The sequence below is a fragment of the Zootoca vivipara genome, chromosome 7, assembly GCF_963506605.1.
Source record: "Zootoca vivipara chromosome 7, rZooViv1.1, whole genome shotgun sequence".
NCBI classification, from domain to species: Eukaryota; Metazoa; Chordata; class Lepidosauria; order Squamata; family Lacertidae; genus Zootoca; species Zootoca vivipara.
In genome coordinates this window covers 83,218,809-83,245,894 of record NC_083282.1, presented here as the reverse complement: position 1 = coordinate 83,245,894, position 27,086 = coordinate 83,218,809, and the positions used below count along the sequence as shown (strand labels likewise).

The window sequence follows — 27,086 nt, the reverse complement described above, 5'->3', positions numbered from 1 at the left end:
AACGTTTTGTCATTTCTGTGACAATCCCATTAACTGACAATATATATTTGATTTTGAATATTCATGGCAAGCAACAGAAGGGTTCTTGTCAATCCCAGGTAGGAAGAAGCAGTTGGTGAGAGAACAAACTGCAACTTTTTCTGTATTGCCTCATTAGAAATAAAGCTTCTGGCATTGCATTTGGCACTCAAAGACTGTTCTACGCAAAACCTTTGTATTAGACCTGGCCAAATTAAATGAGAAGCAAGTGATGTTGCAGTATTCAGAACTGTTTGTTTTGTAACACAACCACTGAAGTCAACAAGATGATTCTGGAGGAAATGAACAGCACTCACTGGGTATTTAGACATTTTACCCAAAGATGCGTATCCAGGGAGGGCAAAAGCAGTGTTAGAAACTCAGATATCTAACCTAGGCACCAAATGGCTCCTAGAACCAAGGTTGCAGTCGCCAAAAAGAGAATGTCTAGCTGCCATTTTGGAGCAAGAAGGCTCCAAAGTCCTATTCTTCAAATGATGGACTAACTAGGATTGATTCTCAGTTAAACATCTGGCTGGTTCAGATGACAACTTTGAGCTAGGTTAAGAACTTTGAGAACTTAAAGAAGAAAAGCCCCTTGATCCAGGGACAGTCCACACATATATTGGCCTATTCTGACCTCTTTTTTCTTAATGATGACTGCTCCTGCTCCTGCTCTCAGGCTGCACAGAAAAAGCAATCTTGTTCCAGAAATGCATTCTGATTGTGCAACTAAAATATAACTGATAGAATTATACAGGATGTGGTACAGTGGTATCTCTGGTTATGAACTTAATTCGTTCCGGAGGTCCATTCTCAACCTGAAACCGTTCTTAACCTGAGGTACCATTTTAGCTAATGGGGCTGCCCGCGGCCGCCGCGCAATTTCTGTTCTCATCCTGAGGTAAAGTTCTTAACCCGAGGTACTACTTCCGGGTTAGCAGAGTCTGTAACCCGAAGTGTTTGTAACCCGAGGTACCACTGTATTAGCACGTGAAAACAGTCCAGATCCAATGATCTCCAGATGGTGGAGATGTCAGGTGACGTCCTGGTGCCCAAAGATCTTCACTTGGCCACAAGCAGTCGAAAGCCGGGTGCAAAATGTGCCTGGCTAATTTCGAACACTGGGCAAAAAGTAGATGGAGCTGTACTGACGGATTGCTGGAGACAAACGTGAGGTTTCTAATTCCCAACTGTTTACCAATAGCAACAAAAACATGACCCCCTCTTCACCGAACTAAGCTGGGCTGTTAAAATCCCGAATCTCTAATTCTAATGTCCTCGCTCCAGTACATGGATCATGGAGCACAGCTAGTTACGGATTCTAGCCCATCTCCTACCAGTTTGCACGTTGGCCTACCCCCAGAGCCATTATTTGGGTTGCACATATCTGGTGTCTGCCCCACACCCAACAGCCTGCCCGCAGCCACAGACAGAATCAATTCAAAGAGCACTGCTCACCCCAAAACTGACAAAAACCAATTACTGATTTTCCTTTGCCAAAGAATCCCACACACAGACTCTATAGACATGCAAACTCCATGGGTGGGGTGACTTCTCAGCTTGTTCCTGCTTTCATTCAGGACAAAAATGCAAAAAAACTATTCTAAATTAAAATGGTCAAGTAAGCAGATCACAACCCAAAGAAAGGGACAAGGAAAATGCTGAACACTCCCCACCCCCAGAGCCATGCAGCTTTAACATTAAGACTATTGTTTGATGTTGCCAAGCCATGTTGGACGTGTCTGTGCACACACTCTGCTTCTTCAATTATGTTATATCTATCTATCCAACCAACCACCCATCCAAATAGTACTCTCTGGGTCTGACAGATTTGGGGGTGGCCCCAGCCACAGTCATATGCAGGCAAAATCTGAAGCACGCAAACAGAAAATTGGGGGTAAACGCCCATAAAATGCTTGCACGCTATTATCAGAAAGACCCCAGATTGGGAAGAAGCTATAGAATATAATGTAAAGTTTGCACTGCATGGATTTCCTGCCGTGGGTACCATTTAACACACCAGGCGACAAAAGATGTGGACCCTAAGTGACAAATGAGCCTGGGTGGATTAAACCTGCCCAAATTCAGATCAATACATGCAAAGCTGAAGGATATATGAGATAGGGGTTATATAAATATTTTATAAACAAATAATATACAAATAAATGGACTGTGCAATTTTATGTAAGAAGCCAACCAAATCTTAACAAGTCCCCGATCACAAGAATCTAAATTATCTACAAAGGAGGTTGTAAAACTTTCACTTCGCCGTATTTCTTTGTGGTCAAAATCAAAGGCATATCAAAAGGTTCGATTCTGCAGTCATGCCTTAGGTCAAACCAGGAACTGTACCCTGGCTGCTGCCCTAGGCACACTTAAAATAGGGTTGTGCATTGAGATTCTGATAAACCCCATTATCCCAAGAAATAGTTCTGGACACTTACTTAAAAAATAATAAACCAAAACTTCCACAAAAGTCTTTTTGGCATACTGATGTAAATGATTAATCAAATCATTTTGAGAGATCAACAGTAGATCTAACCTAAAGGGAATTTCTTCCAGCACCTCTGAAATCCAGGTACTAATGCTAATAATTTCATTATTTATACCCTGCCCATCTGGCTGGGTTGCCCCAGCCACAAATACTACATATTTGTTTACATTTTTGTATGACAAATCAGAGCTGCTTCAGTTGTATTTTCTGCAAGTTTTACTCCGCTAGACTTTTTTAAAAAATCTTTTTTTGCAATAATGTACCATATTTACTAAAATGGAATCACATCAAGAAGATCTCCTAAAAATTAAGTTTATCAAAGAGAATGCCCTCTTCAGAACACTGCAATTTTCTGAATTCTGAAACTTAATATGAAAGAAAACCCTGGAGTCCTATGGCTCAAGCAGGGTGGATTTGATTTAAATCAAACTGATTTAAATCACGATTTAAATCACTAGTCAGTAAGGCTTGATTTAAATCATAGTTGATTTAAATCATAAAGACTAATTCTTGCTGGTATAACTTTAATATGCAAGTAGATGAAGATTTTTAGAATAACAACTTTTCATATTAGTTTTTTTTATCCCCAGTTTAATAGGTTAATCATTCATATTTGGACAACTTTACTGTTGTACTTAGGAAGGAGAAAAATAATCATTACCTTAATAATAACAATTTAAATAGATTTATTCAACTGAAACAATAACATTTCAGCAAATGTTATTTGCTTAAACAAACATCCATGTTTGTTAACTAATTTGGCTAAACAAAAACAATATATATATATTTTAAGAAACTTAGACTGTCAGCCCAGCCTACACATGAAAAACCTAAATACTGTCCACTCCAAACAATCAGAAAAATATTGTTTCTATTCTATTCACTGAACTTCTTGAAACTTAGCACTGAAGGGGTTGCTTCTGTATTCATAGGTTTGTAGAACAATAGGATTAAGGTCTTTTTCTCAACCCTGTTCATGTTATAACATTTTTGCTGTGAAGAAGAGGCATGTGATCTCTGCTGAGTCAAATTCAGTTTTGAGAACTGCAAAAGTAAACCAAGCACCTGTGATAATATCTTGTAGGCAGAGAAACTGCCCAATAATCTTACAAAAACCTCTGGAAGAGCATGAATGGATTAATGGAATTGATTTACCCCCAAAATTAAACATATACAACCTTATACTACATAATTAAAAAACTAATCTTTATTTCATGATGGAATAACCTTTGGATGGTAATATGTTTTCCTCAAAAAGCATTTTATTAAAAAAAAATCCAATTTAAATAAAAAAAATCGATTTAAATCAAAAAAATCCGATTTAAATCAAAAAAATCCGATTTTTTTGATTTTTTTAAAAAAATCATTGATTTTTATCCACCCTGGGCTCAAGTATGTTTTCCACAAAGTCTTGGATACAGTCCCTTAGTCACTATACCCTACTGCAGTGTTTCTCAACCAGTGTGCCTCCAGATGTTTTGGGACTACAACTCCCATCATCCCTAGCTAGCAAGACCAGTGGTCAGGAATGATGGGAGTTGTAGTCCCAAAACATCTGGAGGCACACTGGTTGAGAAACACTGCCCTACTGCAACCTAAGTGCTCTGGACTACAACACCCATGAGCCTCCGCCAACTCCAGGATCACATGGCTATGCTGAACAGATGTTGTCATTAAAGCAGCAAGTGTACCTGAAATAATAACATACTAGTCAGGGTGGATTTGATTTAAATCAAACTGATTTAAATCACGATTTAAATCACTAGTCATTAAGGCTTGATTTAAATCATAGTTTTCTACATAAAGACTAATTCTTGCTGGTATAACTTTAATATGCAAGTAGATGAAGATTTTTAGAATAACAACATTTCATATTAGTTTTTCATCCCCAGTTTAATAGGTTAATCATTCATATTTGGACAACTTTACTGTTGTACTTAGGAAGGAGAAAAATAATCATTACCTTAATAATAACAATTTAAATAGATTTATTCAACTGAAACAATAACATTACAGCATGTTATTTGCTTAAACAAACATCCATGCTTGTTAACTAATTTGGCTAAACAAAAACAAAATATATATATTTTAAGAAATTTAGACTGTCAGCCCAGCCTACACATGAAAAACCTAAATACTGTCCACTCTAAACAATCAAAAAAATATTGTTTCTATTCTATTCACTGAACTTCTTGAAACTTAGCACTGAAGGGGTTGTTTCTGTATTCATAGGTTTGTAGAAGAATAGGATTAAGGTCTTTTTCTCAACTCTGTTCATGTTATAACATTTTTGCTGTGAAGAAGAGGCATGTGATCTCTGTTGAGTCAAATTCAGTTTTGAGAACTGCAAAAGTCAACCAAGAATCTGTGATAATATCTTGTAGGCAGAGAAATTGTCCAATAATCTTACAAAAAGCTCTGGAAGAGCATGACATTGTGAATGGATTAATGGAATTTATTTACCCCAAAAATTAAACATATACAACCTTATTCTACATAATTAAAAAACTAATCTTTAATTAAAATAATTAAAAAACTAATCTGTATGGAAGTGAGAGCTGGACCATAAAGAAGGCTGATCGCCGAAGAATTGATGCTTTTGAATTGTGGTGCTGGAGGAGACTCTTGAGAGTCCCATGGACTGCAAGAAGATCAAACCTATCCATTCTGAAGGAAACCAGCCCTGAGTGCTCCCTGGAAGGACAGATCGTGAAGCTGAGGCTCCAATACTTTGGCCACCTCATGAGAAGAGAAGAATCCTTGGAAAAGACCCTGATGTTGGGAAAGATTGAGGGCACTAGGAGAAGGGGACGTCAGAGGACAAGATGGTTGGACAGTGTTCTCGAAGCTACGAACATGAGTTTGACCAAACTGCGGGAGGCAGTGCAAGACAGGAGTGCCTGGCGTGCTATGGTCCATGGGGTCACGAAGAGTCGGACACGACTAAACAACAACAAATCTTTATTTCATGATGGAATAACCTTTGGATGGTAATATATTTTCCTCAAAAAGCATTTTATTTAAAAAAATCTGATTTAAATCAAAAAATCTGATTTAAATAAAAAAAATTAAAAAAATCATTGATTTTTATCCACCCTGATACTAGTCTTCTTTCACCCTCGGCCCTTATGTCAATTTCTAGATCAGAGGCAGCCATGGTGGGGCAATGCAGAGGATGTTGGGCTATGATGTTCATTAGTCCTAGCCTGCAAGGCCATAGTCCCAAGAACACCAGCATGGCACCACCTTGCTCTAATCCAGATTGCTAGCCCCTTGGGGCAGGGACCAGAGCTCTCATTCTTTCTAAAGCACCACGTCTATGTTCCATGAGCAGTTACAACCTTCCTTAAAGGCTGTTGATGAATTCTGGGTGTTAAGAGTAAAGTAAGGTAAAGGTAAAGAGACCCCTGACCATTAGGTCCAGTCGCGGACGACTCTGGAGTTGCAGCGCTCATCTCGCTTTACTGGCCGAGGGAGCCGGCGTACAGCGTCCGGGTGATGTGGCCAGCATGACTAAGCCGTTTCTGGCGAACCAGAGCAGCGAATGGAAACGCCGTTTACCTTCCTGCTTGGAGCGGTACCTATTTCTCTACTTGCACTTTTGGGCGGGCTTTCGAACTGCTAGGTTGGCAGGAGCAGGGACCGAGCAACGGGAACTCACCCCCGTCGCGGGGATTTGAACCGCCAACCTTCTGATCAGCAAGCCCAAGGCTCAGTGGTTTAAGCCACAGCGCTACCCGCGTCCCTTTAAAGTAGAGCCCATTAAATCAATTGACTCAAGAGAGCTCCAACTAACTTCACTGAGCTCAATGGGCCTACTCTATCTGACTTAACCTATAGTTAAATTGCTACATATCCTGATACAGTGGTACCTCGGTTTATGAACACAATTGGTTCCGGAAGTCTGTTCATAAACTGAAGTGTTCATAAACTGAAGCGAACTTTCCCATTGAAAGTAATGGAAAGTGGATTAATCTGTTCCAGACGGTCTGTGGAGTACTTAAACTGAAGAGTTCATAAACTGAAGCAAACTTTCCCATTGTAAGTAATGCGAAGTGGATTAATCCGTTCCAAATGGGTCCGCGGAGTACTCAGCCTGAAGCATACTTAACCCGAAGCATGGGTGTAATTGGTTCCGGAAGTCTGTTCATAAACTGAAGCGTTCATAAACTGAAGCGAACTTTCCCATTGAAAGTAATGGAAAGTGAATTAATCCGTTCCAGACGGTCTGTGGAGTACTTAAACTGAAGAGTTCATAAACTGAAGCAAACTTTCCCATTGAAAGTAATGGGAAGTGGATTAATCCGTTCCAAATGGGTCCGCGGAGTACTCAGCCTGAAGCGTACTTAACCCGAAGCATGGGTGTACCGGTAATTGGTTCCGGAAGTCTGTTCATAAACTGAAGCGTTCATAAACTGACGCGAACTTTCCCATTGAAAGTAATGGAAAGTGAATTAATCCGTTCCAGATGGGTCCGCGGCGTTCGTAAACCGAAAATTCGTAAACAGAGGTGTTCATAAACCGAGGTTCCACTGTATCCAGCAGACTTGAGGGCCATTTTACACCTTCTGGAGAATCAACGTGGTATAGCTTTTCTGGGGCTGTATTACTCTGAGCTGTGGGTGAGGGGGAAATTTTGAATGCTCTGCCCTCCCCATCGGAAAAACTCCCTAAACACAGGTATGTCAGGGAGAAGGGCAGGATGACCCACTCTTACAACATTCACAGGAGGAGCGTTCCAATATGCAATCTCTGGCCTGAAGTGTTATGAAGCAGGAAAAGCTTTACTACTTGATATTTCTCAAGGTATAAAGTGGAAGGAATAGCACACTCATTTATCCTTTGTGCAGGATTCCCCCCCACCCCAAACTCATCATCAATGGTTAGTTACCTTTAACATCAGGGGGAAGGAATTTAAAACCCAACCTATACTATTGATTAGATCAGTGTTTCCCAACCTTGTGCCTCCAGCTGTTTTCGGACTACAATTCCCATCATTCCTGACCACTGGTCTTGCTAGCTAGGGATGATGGGAGTTGTAGTCCAAAAACATCTGGAGGCACAAGGTTGGGAAACACTGGATTAGATGACCCTGCTAAAAATGCAACACTCAAGTCTCTGGTTTATTTTCGTTCATCCAGGAAAGTTTAGTCGAGGATTTCCTAAACTTGGGTCTCCAGCTGTTTTTGGGACTAAAACTCCCATCATCCCTAGCTAGCAGAACCAGTGGTCAGGGATGATGGGAATTGTAGTCCAAAAGCAACTGGAGACCCAAGTTTGGGAAACCCTAGTGTAGACATTTTTGCTTTGTGAAACTTATGGGTGGTGGAAAGAGCCATGCTCACCTTCTCTACTAAGCAGAAAATTTTAGAACTCGTTTCAGTTCCCCACTCAATGACAAGCGATAGCTTGGAAGGAAGCACTGCTAAGCCTCAAGCTATTTCTGAAACACCATGCTTGATCTGGGAAAGAAAAGGCTGTTGGCAAGATATTTATATAAAAAATCCCAGGTTGAATGTATAAAGTCCCTTCCCCCCTTTTTGAAGGCAATGAGCTAAATCTCCAGACAGTGAGGTTAACGTATCCACTCAAAACAGGTACTTGTGTTCCACAAGTATTGACATTGCCAACTGTAGAACCCTAAGAAATTTAAGTCTTCTATAGCCACAACACACCAGAATGTCTCTCTTAAGCAAGCTATAGAAGTTAACATGCTCTCAGTAGACAAAGATTGTGCCATTAAATGAAAAGCAAAAAGCAAATCTGACCTAAAGCTGCACAAAGGATGCATTTCAAAGGAAGCAGTGCTGGCAAGTAATGGAAAATTCATGTTCTGCATGCAGAAAACCTGAGGTACCATCCACAGCAGCTCCAGGTACAGCTGAGACAGCCCTCATTCTGAAACCGTGGAAAGATCCTGCCCAAACAGCACAACAATGCTGAGCTAAATGGACCAATGGTCTAACTCAGCACAAGGCAGCTTCTTGTACTCCTAACACCCAGCAGTTCCCAAACTTTTTTCTCTGGATCACACTTTTAGAATAAAGATTTGCTCCGGCCACACTGAATGTTTTTCTTGATAAGACTGTAAAGCAAAAAGAAACAACTCCCAGCAGTGCTTGGTTTTGAAAAGGTATCCATCCATATCCAAATAAATATATATATATATTGATACTATACTATACCACACTGAAATGTTTTATTGAATCTTCCTGCTACACTTCCCATCATCTCCAGTCACAACTCATGAGAACCACTGTCCTAACCTGTTTATGAACAGGGGGGGGGGGCGGGTTAAAATAGCTTCACCACAGATATTTGTTTACTGCCTATCTAATTCCATTTGGGGCATGTTTTGTCTACATGAACAGGAAGAGGATCTGGTGCTGTTTTGATAGTTGCACATCAGAATTAGCAGAAAGAGGCTCCAATCCCTGCTGAATCATCTCACTGGTTTTTCCAAATTAACATTCTTCCATCTCCACTGCGTGCATGGAATAAACTTTAGGACTTGGTACCAGACAGCTCTTGATTAAGCAGAAAGACATTTAGCCAGTGATTTCAATGGAAGGGAGCAAAGAGAAATAGCAGCCATATGATAAACTGTCCTAATAAAAATAGCAAACAATTGCACAATCCAAGCTTTTCCCAATTCTAGTAAAAACCCACTTGGGAAAACCCACTTGGAGAAAGGATGAAGAGGATATGCCAAAAGATCAAAGGCTGTGCCAATTTTCTTCTTTCTCTCCTCCCCTGACATGCAGGTTTCTGTCAGTCATGTGCAATTGAAATACGTTAGTGTGCTCCCACTGAACTTTCAGCAAACTAGCTCATCGTACCATGGTAGAACATGACAATTTTCAATACAGAGCACATGTCTCAGGAGAGCCTGCCTCCTCCGTTTTTCAGGATGAATGAGAACCTAGTAAACCTGGAACTGCTACATGGTGCGTTATTCTTTGACGAGGAACACCGCGTACTAAGCAAAGGTAACACAAGAAGTTTGGGGATGTACAACTAAGGATGAGGCTCCGTGCCACACCTGGAATACAATGTCTCCTAGGTAAAAGGTAAAGGGACCCCTGACCATTAGGTCCAGTCGCGGACGACTGGGGTTGCGGCGCTCATCTTACTTTATTGGCGGAGGGAGCCGGCGTACAGCTTCCGGGTCATGTGGCCAGCATGACTAAACCACTTCTGGCAAACCAGAGCAGCGCACAGAAACGCCGTTTACCTTCCCGCCGGAGCAGTACCTATTTATCTACTTGCACTTTGACGTGCTTTTGAACTGCTAGGTTGGCAGGAGCTGGGACAGAGCAACAGGAGCTCACCCCATCAAGGGGATTCGAACCGCCAACCTTCTGATCGGCAAGCCCTAGGCTCTGTGCTTTGACCCACAGCACCACCCGCGTCGCCTACAACCCAGGAAAAGAAGAGGCGGGGATCTTCAGTCATACAACTGGAACTCAGGTGTTCTCAAAGTACCATAATAACCACTCCGGTCTGCCCAAACAGGAAAATCACAGCCTCAGCACCATCTACAGCTCTGGAAATACCAGCCTGCAATCATTTCCAGTAAGTGCTAATAGCTGTTCTACAACCTGCTGACAATGGTTGCATACCAGTTTCCTATCAACAGGGTGGAAGAAAATTATCTTCCAATTTACAAAATATTCTGTGACATTATCATCTAGCAGCAATTATTCATTGCCAAAGGTTGCCACGCAAACAGCTATGTGGAAGCCTATGCTGCCTTGTCGAGGACAGGGGATGTCGGTCCAACTGCATTTGGAAGGCCACATGTCACTCAGCCTTGAACTAGATGCAGCTGTTCACTTACCTCCATGTCAGGAAGACCTTTCCCCTGTTTCAACATCTGCATATGAGCTACTAGAAAGTACAGGAGCAGGACAAGCAGAAGGAATAACTTAGCAACCGTATTCACAGGTCTCTGTACTTATCCAAGAACTAGTAACTTGAACCATCAGAGAGAATCACCCTGCTTATGTTAACGTAACTGCTAGTCTCGAGGGCAAGATTTGTTTTCTCTTCCGGCTCACTTCTAATGTATATTAACCAGAACCTCAAGTGTGTTCAAGGACTTCCAATGGTACTTGCTGTGCTTTTTTCTCTGCATGCAACGCAGGCATAAGCAGACAAGTTTGCAGCAGGCTGTTTGGTGAAAGGACAGGACCATATTCTCTGTGGTGGCACCTAGACTTTGGAATGCCCTCACTTGTGTGGGTCAAGAAGTGAACAGAATCTTTAAATGCTAGCTTTAAATGCTTCTTAAAGACACATAAGTTTATCCCAAGCTTTCCTGGCTTATGATTCCTAACTCAAAACTTATTTTTTTCTTTTGCTGCGCTGTTCACTTTTTGTCTATGGCCTACAGTTATGTTTTTTTTAAAGTTTTATCTGATTATTGAAATTATATGAATTTTAATCATATTATATGCCAATCACTGAAGAGGGATTATATATATATATATATATATATATATATATATATATATATATATATATATATATATATAGCGGTTTATAAATTAAACTTTATGGAGTCCATCAATAACTGCACTGTCATTCAGAGAACATCTTGCATGGTGCCTCCCCAAGAGATTCTGAAAGCACACCTTCTTCTGACCTTACAGCTGCTTCTGACCTTACAGGGACTGTCTACAAACCTGTAGGAGAAGGAACAGAAGAGGCTTCCTTATCAGACCACCAGTCTATCAAGTTTAGTACTGTCTACAATGCCTGGGAGATCCCCAGGGTTTCAGGCAGAAGTTTCTCCCTGAAGATGACATGGGACCTTCTGCATGCAAACTGTAATATGCTCTAGCAAACTCTCCTCCCTGTAAGAAGCTTCTTCACAGCTCCCAGAGCACCCTAATTTTGTCTTCTACTTTCTTAATTCCTGCCCGAGCAAGACTTGAGTAAAGACTTGTTGGCCACCCAAGCACTTATATATTTAGCAATGCCACCAAGGAAACCTGAATCACTTTTCCAGCTCTCATTCCCTTGGAGTCTCAAGCCCTTTTTCTCCTCTTATTATTTATTTACTGTTTTGCAATTAGGACAGAAGTACCTGCTGAAGCACTGGTGACATCTACCTTCAAAGATATGCCGCAATCCTAAGCATTCTTACTTAGAGAAGCCAGATTAAATCCATCCTTCTAAACCTGAATGTGTGGGTGCAAATCTAAACAAATATGCATGGCGTAATAATGTTCACTTTATCTTCTATGTTACAGAGTTGAGTGCTTTTGCTTGCAGTAACAACATGTTTTTGCTTACTCTTTTTTTTACCCCCAGTAAACAGCAGTTTACTTCCAGCAGAGACCACAGCTTACATATTACGGAAGTGGATGAGGTCTCACCTATTAATTTTTATACCTCCCAAAGTTAAAAACAAGGCCTTAAACTAAATTAGAAAAAAGGTACTGTCAATACATGAGAATACTATGACTGTACAAAGCTATAAACTGCCCATCTATGGGCAAATAGGACAAACAGGGAAAATAGCTATAGAAGAAAATTAATGTGCCAGAAACAGCAACACAAAAAACCCAGTTTTCCAATACCCCAGGAAATTTTATTTCTGTTGCCAAGGTCAAAGTAAAAATGAAAAAAGGTGGATACAGCATGGGATTGGAGTTCATTTGCCAGTTTCACTCAACTCAAACAGGCCTTAATCATTTAGGGTGGCTGTCTTACTAGAGATGGCCATGAGATCATGCGCAAATTAAGCTCTAACCCAGAATTATTAGGTATGCCAACACTGATCTATGGCCTTCAGGTCCCTTATGACTGAACCTTATTTACTTCAATTGAGTGCCTAATGAGTCATATAAAGATGGAATCTCCAAGTTCAGTGTGTGTCTATTTTTAATCTCACCTTACACCAACAGTTCCATCACATATTCATTAGATTTGTGCGCACACAGGTGTGTCTATATGTACATGCCATGTTTAATGAAGCAGGATTGAGTCTGGACTTGCCTCCATAATTAAACCAGTGTTTTCATATTCCTCAGATACATATTATAATGGCTGCTGTCTCACATGCATATGTACAGCTAATGTTTCATCTACATGTTTATTACTGAACTGCAGCGTTCGGTAAAGTGACAACTCTTTTCCTGCAAGGAGACCAAGTATATGCATGAGGCAATTAGACAAAACAATTCGGTGTTGGAGTCTTGGAACCGGAACAACACCGCTGCAAGCAGAAACGCTTCTGATCCACTTTATAAATAAGCCTGCTGGTTGCTGCTGTGTAATCTCACCGTATTGTATTACCAGCAGCCCTGTCCATGAAAACATCAGCGTTTGATTTCTAAAGTATAAAACCTTGAAGTATAACACCTTGAATCAGAGGCACGTATTAAAAGGCGTATTTAGTAAGGATTCCAAAAATAGCAGATGTTTTTATCTTAACATGCAAAAGGAGGGGGGGGAAAAGGAGGAGTCAGCCGTTTACTGTTACACACTGGGCTAAAGGTCTTAGAATTTATTGCCACACAAAGTGAAAGCCGTTCCACACTTTCAGGCAGTTTTCAGGCAGCTATAAGGTTGCTGCAGGCAGTAAGAGCAACGTGACTCAACCCCAGCAAGATAAAAATTCCAGTTGTCATTCAGCTACCATCAATTGACAACACATGCCCACACTGACTTACCTGGGACTCACTGGACAGAGTGGGGCTTCTGAGTTAGCATGCACAGGATTGCGCTGTAAACCCTTAATCTGTTGCAAATGTTAGGCATGCTTGCTTGTTTCCTACTGAACTCAATGGGACTTATTTCCGAGTGAACATAATTGGGATCAGGCCGATCAACGCACCTTACAAGCGTGACACGTCATGAAGCGTTATTTGTTGCTGCTGTGCTTTTTCTTCACATCCACAGTACACGCTTCCCTGGGGAGCCGACCTCACTGTCCCGACCCCCCACTAGCGCGCGATTGTGCAACAACCGTAATTGCATTTACTGTACGAGTTTGCAAATGTTTGTTTTTCATAATAATCGGGGAGCCTGTCAAGTTTCCAGAGGCGGATATTCTGTGCCCTTCTGCAAACGCAGATCAGCCCCGTCACTGCCGCCGTCAACTAGGGTTTCGTAGGCCCCCGCCCAAACCAAGGATCGAGAGATGTCCCCTCTCCCCATTGCACCGCGGAGCACTTACAGGCTTAAAACTGGGGAAATATATCCCATTCTGATCCCTCTTGGTGGGATCGAGCCAAGGGTTGCTCCCGCTTCTGAAAGGCTGCTGCGCCTAGGAAGGTTTTTCTTCCCCGGGCATCCAGGGATCGAAGCGGAGGAGTAGCGCCAGGGCCCAAGCAGGCCCGAGCAGAGGGGGAAAGCGCAAATGCAAAAAGAAAAACACCCCTCTCTCCGCCTTCTTTTGCACCCGAAGGAGAGAAACGCTTCGAGGGCTCCTCTCGCATCCCCAGCGCCTCGAGCGAGGGAGGATTGCGCAGCAGCAGCCGGGCGATGCAGGCGCCCTGGGGACCCCGGGGAAGGAGAAGGCGCGCCCGCCGCGCGCGGTTCCTTTCGTCGACCACGAAGGACATTTGAGCAAGCCCTGCGAGCTGAGCCCGGCCGCTGCTGCTGCTGCCCAACCCCGGCGGCCCCCGGAAAATGGCTGCCGCTGGAGCTGAGCCCTTTCTGGCAAAGCGGCTGCAGCAGAGCGCGCCGCCGGAGGAGCCACCTTGCCTGTTTCTGAAAATGAATAATAATACTAATAAAATGGGAGGAAGAAACAGGCGGGGGGAGGAAGGGGAAGGCGAGGAAGCGTCGCATGGCTGCTGCATGGGCGGCCGCCCCCTCCCCGCGCCCTCCTTACCTTTGAATTTCAGCTCGTGCTGCGGTTCCAGACTCAGGACCTGCTCGGTTTTCGCCATGTTGTTGCCGCTGCTGCTGCCGCTCCTCCTCCTCGGCGGTGGAGGCACCAAGCAGGGTTGAACAGCAATATATATATATAATAGATTATGAGATATATATATTTATATAAGATTGCGATTTGGAGGCGGAGGGAAGGAGAAGAATACACACACGCCACGGACGCACCCGCGGCTGGTTGGGTAAGAGCTCCTTCCTTAGAGGAGGCTGGGAAGGGAAATAACCGCGGTGGAGGAGGGAGGCGGCGGCGGCGGCTCCGGTTCTAGGGCGGAGGGAGGTGGGGGCGAGAGGCGGCAGCACCCACCGGAGGCTGTTGCACACACAGCGAGGGGAATAAGCCGCCGAGCGCGCCCCCAACGCGCACACTCGCTCGCCGACGCTGCTGCTTCCCTCCCTGGCAAGGAGGCGGGGAGGACGATGCAGCAATGGCAAAGGGGGAGGGCGAAGAGGGAAGCTGCAAGCTGACGTCTCCAGCCGGCACGGACGGAGCGGGGGGGCGGCGGCGGCAAGAGGCAAACCCAGCGCTCGGGGAGGCGAAAGGAACGGCGCGCGTCATGCTGGGCGCGGCTTAAAAGGGAGTCGGGAGGAAGCGAGGGCGCACGCGCCGCGTAGGAAGCGCGCAAGGAGCAGCGCACAGGGGGCGGGGAAGAGGCGCAGAGATGAAGGGGGCTTACTCGGGAGAAAGCAGTAGGGGGCCTAGCTGGCATTCGAGTAAATGAGTTGGCACACTTTGGGTTTTGTTACATGCTCTCAAAAGCGGGGACGCGTCTTATGTCGTTGTTGTTGTTGTTGTTGCTGCAGGGCCGTCTTAAGCAAATCCAGTGCCGTGGCGCAAAGGTCCCTCCGGCGCCCCCTCCCTTTCCCCAAGCTGCTCTCTCTCGCCCTGGCTCAGGGTCCCCAGCGCCACCAGCCCAGGCTTCCCGCTACCCCTCACCTGCTGTGCGGTGTCCCGCTGCCAGCCCAGGTCACCCCGACAACCCCTCTCCGCCCCAGCCAGGGCGCAGGCAGCTCCCCAGCTCCCGCCACCTCCCCGGCCCGGAGGCCGCGTGGCCTAGCAGCCGCCATCCGCACCGGAGGAAACAAGCGTGAGCGGTGAATTCCGGGTCCCGCAGTGCACCGCTTGTTCCCCGGCCGGCTGACCAGTCCACCGCTGCCTCCACCTGTGCTCTCTCGTTGCGCTCCCAGCAGCCCAAGGAGCAGGCGGCGGTTGCTACACCGCCACCTGTGCTCCGGGAGTGGTGATGGTGGGGCGGCAGGCAGCAGATGTGGAGGAGGCCCCTCGGTAGCCGCTTAGGCCACCACCACTCCCGCAGGCGGCAGCGGGCAGCGGCTGAGGGGATTCCCACGGGCCGAAGGAGAGGAGGAGGAGGCGGAGCCATAGGGCCCAGACATCAGCTGTCTGGCGGGTGCAGCAGCGCCCCTGGTGGCCAGGCGCCCTGGCGCATTGCGCCACCCAGCCCAGGCCTAAAGACGGCCCTGGTTAACTGTTCCTTTTCCCTTATGGGGTATCCAAGAGCCCGTATAAGTGGGTCTCCTATCGGTAGGAGAAAATAACAGAGGCCAACCAGAAAATATTGAGAAGCAAAGTGGTTAGTAAACCTGATCTTTATTAAATTGTTGCAACAGGGTCCCCACTCACCACAGGCAGGAGGGAGGAGGAACCCAGAACAATGCAAAGCCGCGCAAGCCCTTACATAGACTTTTGCAATGCTTATATATACCCTGTTTCTCCGAAAATAAGATGTAGCCATAAAATAAGCCATAGCAGGATTTTTAAGCATTCAAGGAATATAAGCCATACCTCGAAAATAAGACATAGTGATAGGCGCAGCAGCAATGCCGGCTGCAGCAGGAGGAGGAAAAAAACAAGGCATCCCCTGAAAATAAGCCATAGTGTGCTTTTTTGAGGAAAAATAAATATAAGACCGTGTCTTATTTTCGGAGAAACACGACACACATGTTTAGGGGTACTCTCATTTTCCAACTCATAAACCGCTTCAGGCACAACGGGACACCGTGGTGAAAACCAGAGCACACGGAAACGCCATTTACTTTTCCACCACAGCGGTACACCTATTTATCTACTTGCACTGGTGTGCTTTCAAATGGTTAGCTTGGCAGGAGCTGAGACAAAGCAATGGGAGCTCACCCGGTCACAGGGATTTGAAGCACCAAGCTTCCGATAGGCAAGCTGAAGAGGCGCTGTGGTCTAACCAGCATTTCGAATTATGCCTGGAAATGGGTCCGTAGCTAGTGAAGCTGTTTCAACAAGGGAGTAACATACTCTCTGTAATTGGCCCCAGTCTCCATTCTGGCTGCAGGATTCTGGATCCGCTGAAGCTTCCGAACACATTACATAGATGTAACGAAGGCATGTGACACCATGGCCAGATCCTGCATCCCAAGGAGCTGGTGCAGTAAAGCACTGTGCAAACTGGTGGAATAGTGATGATAAGGCAAAGAAGCAACTTTGCCTTAAAAAAATTTCCTCACCCCCCAAAAACCTTTGAAGTTTCAGACCTTAACTAGGAGATGAACTGGAGCCTTAAATCATAGTATATTAAATGAAATAGAAAATACCATTTACAACAAGGCACCATGCTCCTTATTCTATTCAGAAGGAAAGCAATATACTTTATTCCTTCCATCTCGTGGCAGCTTTATCACACCCATTTATTTTCCAGCTGGTTTTGCAGAAGAGAGGTTGCAAAACCAGATTCTTAGAATGATTTGGGTTTTCCTTGTTTCCTAAATGATTGGCAATTGCTGGTGAGGTTACGGTAATTACAGTGTCCCATTGCCATTTCCTGTAAGAACAAACTCTGAAGTTTGGCTATCAGGTTGGATGTGAAACTGGGCCAGTGGTGTCTGTATTCTCAGGGGAACGATTTGGGGGGACCCCCCTGAACCCTAGAATTTAATATTTGGGATGTGAAGGTAGAAATACAAGCAGCACGGGTATTCTTTTGCTAGCCTGTGCAAGGCGACCTGGCCAAGCTAGGGCCATTAAGAAACAACAGAGGGCTGTTGAGGGCTTGCCAGGCCAACTGGTTGTGAGGTGACAGGAAAAGAGAGTTTTTAGCAAGGGGTGCTGGGAAGAAGGAAGACTGGGATCCAGCCTGGGCAGGCTGGGTGAAGGCTGGTTGAAGCTTGACGGCAGCAGCAGTGGCAGGGAAAATAGGGATATTCTGGGCACTGTTTCTGGAAAATCAGAACACTTGGAGGGTATGCTACAGACTGCCTGAAGCCCTGAACCAAAGCAAAATACTGTGGAGATGCGCTGCAAGCTTATGTTGCAGAGCCCACGTCGTAGAAAAACCTCAGCTTTTAACCAAGGTCTAGAAGACTATTTAATTTTCTAGTGCAATGTGATGTATAAAAATAGCCACTGGTCTTAAAAACATTTGAATGCAATTGGGCTCATTTAGTATGGGAGCCATGTTTTTCCAGAACTGGCTGCAAACAGAATTAAAGCAGTGATTTCATATGGCACATTAATGTAAGTGCGATGTAACTCATCAGTGCCCAGCCCCATGGCTCAGAAACATCCTGTTACAGGTCTTCCTCCCCCTCCTCCAGAGAGATTTATTATTGTTATTATGCTGTCCTTTGGAATTACAAACACACTTGTGTGACGCTGTGACCTGGCAAGTGCTCCCTCCCTACGTACAGGATGTTAGCATGACACAAAAATCACTGTGGGAAGGGCAAACAATTTCCCTGATAAAACTGAACCGTTCATAAAGCAGTTGCCACAGGAAAAGCTTGAAGCACACCATCTGATGGGGAAATTTCACACATACCCTCCAACATTTCCCTGATGAAAAGAGGGACGTCCCATTCCCTAATGATAATTTTAGTATTTTCGGCAGGGTTCCCCAAACTAAGGCCCAGGGGCCAGATGCGGCCCAATCACCTTCTAAATCCGGCCCACAGACGGTCCGGGAATCAGCATGTTTTTACATGAGTAGAATGTGTCCTTTTATTTAAAATACATCCCTGGGTTATTTGTGGGGCATAGGAATTCGTTCATTGTTTTTCCCCCCCAAAATATAGTCCGGCCCCCCACAAGTTCTGAGGGACAGTGGACCAGCCCCCTGCTGAAAAAGTTTGCTGACCCCTGATTTACGGTATACGCCACACATCTTACTGGGTTGCCCCAGCCATTTTGGGCAGCTTCCAACATATATAGAAACATAAAAAAGGCATTTTAAAAAACCTTCCCTATGCAGGACTGCCTTCAGGCCACTTTTTTTTTGGGGGGGGGTCAGATAACTCCATACCCTTCAACATTTCTCCAATGGAAATAGGGACGTCCTAAGGAAAAGTGGGTTGAAATCACAAACAGGGACTGCTTCTCTAAATCGGGGATGTCCCTGGAAAATAGGGACACTTGGAGGGTCTGTTCTCACCCAGGGTGCCCTCTGCCTGCCCCATATCTGGTGTGTCAACACAGGGCTGGCCTCAGCTGTAGTAGCGTCTCCAGCAGCTACTCTGAACTGCCCAAGGGAGGCGACCAGCATCAGCCTCCTAACCATAGATACTCTTATGCCATGGGCTTTAGGAAACATTAACATTTTTGAGTGCTAAATCTCAGACTCTGATCAGGCATCACTTTAAGGCAAAGCCCGGGCGATAGCCTGTTAATAGCAATCAGATAGTAAACCCACAACAACACTATTTTAAAAATCTAGCTTTGGAAAAACGATCGGTTCAACATTCTCTGCAACCCAAGGACCTCCCTTGCATGATTTTGACTTGCGGTTATATTTCCTGGGACCTCTTTCCGGCAGGAAAATAAAACTTCTCTGATTTTATCTATTTATTTATTTAGTCTTTCCACTGCTGAATGTCTTCCATTTGTTTCAGTAGTTCAAGGGTCCCTCATGATCAATGAAATGAATGGTGGTTGCACAGCTGCTTTGAGCAATAAATCCTGCCCCCCCCCCAACACACCATGACAAAATTGGACTTTTCATTGCTCTTCAAGTCAGAAAAGCTGCCGTTCTGCAACATTGGATGTTTATCGTTTTGTAATGCAAGTAGAGAAAGTTCCGGAAAGCGGCGAGATATTAACAGGACAATAGTTTCTACGATGAGGCAGTTTGGAAGAATGTTTGATGGCTCCTTGCAGAGCAAATGCCGACTTAATGAAATTGTCAACGGGACACATTTCTACTGGCTACCCTTTGGTTTGGTTGTCATTCCTCAAGGCATCCGGCTTTATTGGTGTGGGAACTGTTCACTTCTAATAATATTTTATAGCCAGGTCCTAAGATCTGCTGGGCCAGCAATCTGTGTAGGATGCACTGCTGAAATATTTCAAGCAACATAATAGTTTGCAAACAAATATTTTAAGCCTACCACCATAGTTTAAAATAAAAATATCATGGATTACTAATTACTTTCTGCAGTACATGCTGTAAATAAAGTTATCTATTCTAGTTGTCTATACTAGTCTATATCATTACATGCTAGTGGCCAAGAAACCAAAGCTTGGGCTCTGAAGAGGACACACAACCTACTCTTTTCACACAAGACACTGAGGGCACCAAAGGCTGGTGTCAGGGACTGGATGATGAGGAGCGGTGGGAGATTCCAGATGGAGAACCCCCCCCCCGCATGGAAGTCCCAGAGGAGGAAAGCTCAGAGCCAGGGAAGTGGTGGTGGGACACTGAGGACAGGTCAGAGGATGAATTGGGGGCAGAATGGTTGGATGCTGCAGAAGCAACAGGCTTGAGTGAGAGAGAAGAGCCAGAGGCAGGAAGCAGTTCAGATTCAGGACATGAAGCTGAGAATGAAGGGCTAGAGGCTTCAGAAGCATCCACAGAGCTTGCCTTTCTGACTGTAGTAAGTTCTCCTCCCCACATGTCTCCAAGGACATGAAGAACCATTGCGTGTAGCAGAACAAAGGGCTCAGATGGTTCCTACCAGGTGTAGCTTAAGGCTGCTGGGGAGACATCCAGCTGGAGGGGAGACTTAGCAGGAAGCAGGAGGCACATATATCATCAGTCCTGGCAACTGTATTACTGGGGGTCAACCTTGCCTTGAGGCTTCTCTGCTTGTACAGTATGCTGTTTTCTTGAATAAAGAATTCAGGAAGAACTTTCTGGCAGCAAGAGCTGTTTGATAGTGGAAAGGTCTCCCTTGGGAGGTTGTGGACTCTCCTTCCTTGGAGGTTTCTAAGCAGAGGTTGGGTGGCCATCTGTCATGGATGCTTTAGCTGAGATTCCTGCATAGCAGCGGGTTGGACTAGATGACCCTTAGGTCCCTTCCAACTCTACAATTCTATGGTTTTTCATATGGAAATTCCAGAGAAGCAGACATGTTAGCTAAATGCTCAGCTGAATGACAAGTATTATTACTGGTTGTTATCAACTACCTCTACTAGCCTGAATATTATCACTGATTTCATCAAGAGATGGCAACTATATGGTTGTGGCAAACACAGATCCACCCTCCTGAAAGAATGATGGCTGATTAATGCCTTGAAGTCACTTATATGGATTTCTGTGTCCATGTATCACTCTTATCAGTGACTGCCTGTGATGTCAAGACTATATAGACTCTCAGGTCTTTGGATTCAAGGCAGGATAATCAATCATTGACCACTGGGAAAGTTTATACACTTTCGCCTCTGAACTGAAGCCTTAGAGGGTCTCTAAATCAAATCTGAAACATTCAGTAGGAATAGAGACAATCACCAAGCCACTGGTTGTTTGTGGCTATTGTCAAGAGAACTAATTCAACTTGTATCTTTGGTTTAAAGAATTAACATATGATGGTGATCTGCAATCTAATGAGCTCCCCCGCTCCATGGAAGAAGTTTGCAGAAACAAAATCAAGCTACATCTGGCGGAGGGGGGGGGGGAGTTAAACACAAATAATTGGGTAGTAATAGATTGCCGGAGGAAATATCAACAACCTCAGATAGGCTGATGACACAACCTTGATGGCAGAAAGTGAGGAGGAATTAAAGAACCTTTTAATGAGGGTGAAAGAGGAGAGTGCAAAATATGGTCTGAAGCTCAACATAAAAAAAAACTAAGATCATGGCCACTGGTCCCAGCACCTCCTGGCAAGGAGGGAAGAAGAAATGGGGGAAGAAATGGAGGCAGTGAGGGGTTTTACTTTCTTGGGTTCCATGATCACTGCAGATGGTGAAAGCAGTCACGAAATTAAAAGATGCCTGCTTCTTGGGGGAAAAGCAATGACAAACCTAGACAGCATCTTAAAAAGCAGAGACATCACCTTGCCATCAAAGGTCCATATAGTTAAAGCTATGGTTTTCCCAGTAGTGATGTATGGAAGTGAGAGCTGGACCATAAAGAAGGCTGATTGCCGAAGAATTGATGCTTTTGAATTATGGTGCTGGAGGAGACTCTTGAGAGTTCCATGGATGGCAAGAAGATCAAACCTATCCAATCTTAAGGAAATCAGCCCTGAGTGCTCACTGGAAGGACAGATCCTGAAGCTGAGGCCACCTCATGAGAAGAGAAGACTCCCTGGAAAAGACCCCGATGTTGGGAAAGATTGAGGGTACAAGGAGAAGGGGACGGCAGAGGACGAGATGGCTGGACAGTGTTATCGAAGCTACCAACATGAGTCTGACCAAACTGCGGGAGGCAGTGGAAGACAGGAGTGCCTGGCGTGCTCTGATCCATGGGGTCATGAAGAGTCGGACATGACTAAATGACTAAATGAGGTGGGCTTAAAGAAACAGGTTGGGGATACTTCATTGTGATTCCTTTCCAATCCCATACAGAAAGCGGTCTAATTTTTTTTTATTAAGTAAACAACACAGGCTCCAATTGCACAAGTAGCAGACAAAATCAAACCTACCTATCTTGCATACCTGCCAACATTTCTCTGATGAATATAGGGGTGTCCTGTTCCATTATTATTATTATTATTATTATTATTATTATTATTATTATTATTATTATTATTACCTCACCCATCTGCCTGGTATAAAAATAAAATAAAACATTAAACATTTTAAAAAAAACTTCCCTGTAAAGGGCTGTCTTCAGATGCCTTTTAAATGTTGTATATTTACTTACATCCTTGGCTTGGGGGGGGGGTCGCATAACCCCATACACTCCAACATTTCTCAAAATAAAATAAAACAGGGATGTCCTAAGGAAAAGCGGAACATTCCAGGATCAAATCAGAAACCAGGACGGCGTCTGTAAATCTGGGACTGCCCCTGGAAAATAAGGACACCTGGAGGGTCTGATCTTGGCAAATTCCAAAAGCGACAGCTGAATTTCAGGAGGTTGGAAGGTAGCAGAATAACCCCAGATCAAGCAAAACAAGGTTCAAAAAGGATCAGACACTTACCTAGCTAGGGTCCTCTCCAGTGAGATGAGTTGCTCAAATGGAATACCATATGCTGGAGCCTTTATAAAGTCCGATGGAGCCAGAATGGTGTTTTGGGGCTGCTGAATTTGGGACGCAAGTTTTGTGTCCATCTCAGGGGTGGGGGTGGATTGGATGGAAGTGACCCTCTACCTTGCTCTGCTTTCCTGGGCTCATTGACACAGAGATCCTCATTCCACCTACCAAGTGTCTAGGCTTGGGGAGTATCGCTAGCAGTAGCCCAGTGAAATCCCCCAAATGGGGTGTTCCAAGGGAGCGGCATTGAGGCAGCTGGATCCTCACTCTCTTAATAAGCAAGGTTAGAATCAAACAACCGTGCCATAGATTAGAACAGGCATCCCCAAACCCTCCAGATGTTTTGGCCTACAACTCCCATGATCCCTAGATAACAGGACCAGTGGTCGGGGAAGATGGGAATTGTAGTCCGAAACATCTGGGGGGCCGAAGTTTGGGGATGCCTGGATTAGAATCATGGAGTTGGAAGTTCCTCCCCACTATCATCTCCAGGCCAGAACTGTGTTGTTTGGATCAAGCTAAAAAGCTGTTTACTCTGTACTTCCTACAACTGCTCAGATAGTTGTATTTCCCCCAGTGAGCGTCTCACTAAGATGTGAAATTTGGTGTACTCAGCATATACTGCTGGGGTTGCTATGTCAGTGTAGAAGGAAATGGAGTAGGTCACAGGCCTTTAAAAGCAAGTAAATCACAGCGTGAACCCAGCATTCTGAAATGCTTGGCGGTAAAGTACGCTGCTGCTGGCACTGGCCATAAAGCATCATATTCTTCTGTCTGACACCCTATGTGAATCACAAACATCTTCATACCGGTTCCTCTGACTTCAGGCTGAAAGGGGAAGGCATTCTATGCCTGCTAAAGGGGGGGGGGGACCAATAGGGACAACGAAATTGCACAGGCATTGGATGGAGGTGATGCAATGCAATGTCCTTAAATGAGTGTGGAGATTTACTTTTTGCAATGCATTTATAAAGCACCATTATTTTTCTTGAATGCACAAGAATGGTGAGTTTTGTAGTCTTGTTTCTGAAAGGGGGAGGGAACAGCCCTACCTTTGTTTCTCTGCAGGATGAAATAATGAACACAGAAAGATCTTGCTAAGACAGAAGGCCAGGATACTAAATTCTGGCACTAAATCAATCATGATAAAGCCATTGGAAACAGAAATGCCACCTTCCAATTTTGGTTTTTGTTGCAAGGAAGCTTATAACAAGATGAAGAAAATAAGTAATTTTGTTTAGTTTACTGGTCCATCATATCCTTTCAGACAAGATACCAACGGAGCATAAAGCCCGTTCAAATTGCAGTTTCAAATTCACATTCTGAAAAAAAAGCCAGACTGAACAGCTCAGTGTTGCTGAGACTTGGATTTTCACTCATTCATTCAATAACAGAGTTGAAATCTTTGATTTTCACTGGAAATTAGCATGGAAAAGGGCAAATTCAATTCACCTTCAGTTCTGATCAGATTTGGACCTCTCTGCAACCAAAATAAATATAAAAAACATGTAAGGGAGTTGCTGTTCATAGATCGTCATGGCTTTTGGATACCTGAATACTTTTTCAGCAGATAGTTTATAGTACAGGTCAGCCTTACGCAATCTTGGGTCCCCAGATGTCAATTCCCATCATCTCTAGCTAGCAGGACCAGTGGTCAGGAGTGATGGGAGTTGTAGTCCAACATCTGGGGAACCAAGGTTGATAAAGGCTGGTATATATTAACATGGAACATAGTCTCTTGTGAATGGCACGATACCTGGTCTGATCATTGCCCACAATTTGTTAGGCAAGCTTGAGAAAATGTCCAGTTAAAAGAGTTAATATTAACTATAAAGACTCATGTCTTTGTATCTCTTGGGAATGCTAATGCAAGGGAGAAAGCGGAAAAGGGTCATTTAAATATAACATGTAATGCCAGCCTATGAAGCTTTCTAATTTGGTTTATTTACATACATTGGAAATGCAAATATTCATGTTAGTAATTGTGAAAATGGAAACTATTTCTGAATGTCTAAACAACGGAAAACACTGAAATCAAAGTGGCATGTATTACAAACAGACAATTTATTAAATCAATTACACCTTTATTTTGCATAATACATCCAGCTTGTGATTTAGCATGTTGTGTTGCAAGAGTACATTTGATCACTGGAAGTAGCACAAATGGGCAAACAGGTATGGTTCAACAGGTGAAATGGTCATATTATGTGAATTGACCCCTGCCTCTCCCAAAATGATGTCCTTTATTATGTATTAGAACCATTTTGATTTCAAACAGCTAGATATATTTATGTATTTGAACAATTAAAAAACAACAACACACAAAAAATTGTTTAAGCTGAAACAAGGCTGTTTACTATGTTAAAACAATGACTCCTTAACAAAAGTATAAGTACAAAAAGGAATGAACAAACCCCCTACAAATACCATGAGATTTAAGTTATGAAACCCCATAATATCAGCCTTTACAAACCAACAATACAGACACACTTTTCACATAATCTTAGGACCAGCCCAAGAGTATTTTAAAAAAGAAAAGAAAAGAAAAAGAAAAATCAAGTCTTCGGACTTTCATATGCTTGGCTAATAAAGTTTTTTTTTTTTTACCAGTTCTGTATCAGGCTACATTTCATGCAAAGAAATGACAGACACAATCCATTGCAATGTCCAGTATGTTTGGTGCAAGCCTCACCAAAAGAAAACCTGGAATTCAGCACCCCAGGATTCCAGCAGCCCCTGTGTGGAGCTCTGTCCATGTTCAGGCTCATCTTTGCATGCATTTACTTCTAGACAAGGCCGCCTTAACACCCTTGAATTAGGTTTATATTAATCTAAGTGGTGTTTACGCAGGAGACGAACCCATTGTCATATAACCCTTCCGAAGTTTAGGAGTGGTAGGAATGCTGTCTGCAACTGAATGGTTGTTGCTGTTTTTCAAGAGTAAAATAAGAAACATTACAATCTGATTAATTTGTGCTTACCCGAAAGCAAAAGGTAAACTTAAAATAGGAGTTGGAGGGGGACTATACTGCAAGGCTATTTCAGGGATGGCAAAGCTCAGCCTTGCTTTGCTCTCTCTTTGAGTGTCTCTGCCAGGATGGAATGTGTCTTTCAATGTGTTTATATAGAATTTGCTTGTCTGGATGGAGCATAGAGGGGAGTGTGTGCCTGTAGAAATTCGTCTATTCACTGAGTCTTTGGATCTAGCTCCTAACTATGCATTGCCATTGCCAACAGACACGCACCACAACCAGACAGCACATTAGACATGGGGGGTGGCGGGGGGGGGGAGGTTTCACTTGCCAAATCTTGGGAGGCTAGCGGGTTTACAGACAATTGGAGAAGAGCCTGAAGACTATGGTCCTGAGAGATCTGCATTGGCTCCCAGTACGTTTCCGAGCACAATTCAAAGTGTTGCTGCTGACCTTTAAAGCCCTAAACAGCCTCGGTCCTGTATACCTGAAGGAGCGTCTCCACCCCCATCGTTCAGTCCGAACGCTGAGATCCAGCGCCAAGGGCCTACTGGCGGTTCCCTCATTGCGAGAAGTGAGGTTACGGGGAACCAGACAGAGGGCCTGCTATCCTATTTTTAAAAAGATATCTGAATGCAGCCCTTGTTTAGGGAAGTTTTTAATATTTAATGCTGTATTATTTTTAACACTCGATTGGGTGCCACCCAGAGTGGCTGGGGAAACTCAGTCAGATGGGTGGGGTATAAATAAATTATTATTATTATTATTATTATTATTATTATTATTATTATTATTATTATTATTTATGGTGCACTCCTGCCTGCTTCTCCTGCTCTGTCCTGCTACCAGCTCCCCAGCTGAGCAAACGTGAAGCAAAAGTCACCCCCAAGACGTAAGGGATGTATGTATCATGTGCTGCAGTACATATTAGGACGGCACTGTCTCATACTTAGCATTTCAATGAAGTTTAAACACAACTGCTCCTTTCTCTACCCTCTACGGACTGATCAAGAACTGCTTCTCTTCTACCTGGTGTCTTTTAAGTCCTGAGAATTCTGACATATTCCCTTAACCCACTTCCTTAAACGTCTCTTCTCCAAGTATACCCAGTTCCCTTCGCTTGTTTTAGAAGCTCATAGCTCTTCTCCAAATTCCTTTCCAGTTGCACAACTTTCTTCCTGATCTACAATAGCCAGAACCGAGCATCAAGGTTTCAGGTGAGATTAGAGCCAACACCAAGATGATTGGATCAAGTTATTTCCTGATTATTTGAAGCACTCATTAAGACAACCCCAAAT

General features: G+C 44.0%; 1 protein-coding gene across 1 annotated transcript in view; it reads right to left on the bottom strand.

Moving 5' to 3' along the window:
• The window catches only part of VAPB (VAMP associated protein B and C), a 51,730-nt gene extending 36,859 nt beyond the window's left edge, over positions 1-14,871 (bottom strand). Inside the window, exon 1 of the mRNA XM_035122520.2 lies at positions 14,364-14,871. Within this exon, the coding sequence (XP_034978411.1) occupies positions 14,364-14,421 (58 nt within the window). The 5' untranslated portion in view covers positions 14,422-14,871. The remainder of the gene's footprint in view (positions 1-14,363) is intronic.
• Positions 14,872-27,086: the final 12,215 nt, after the last annotated feature.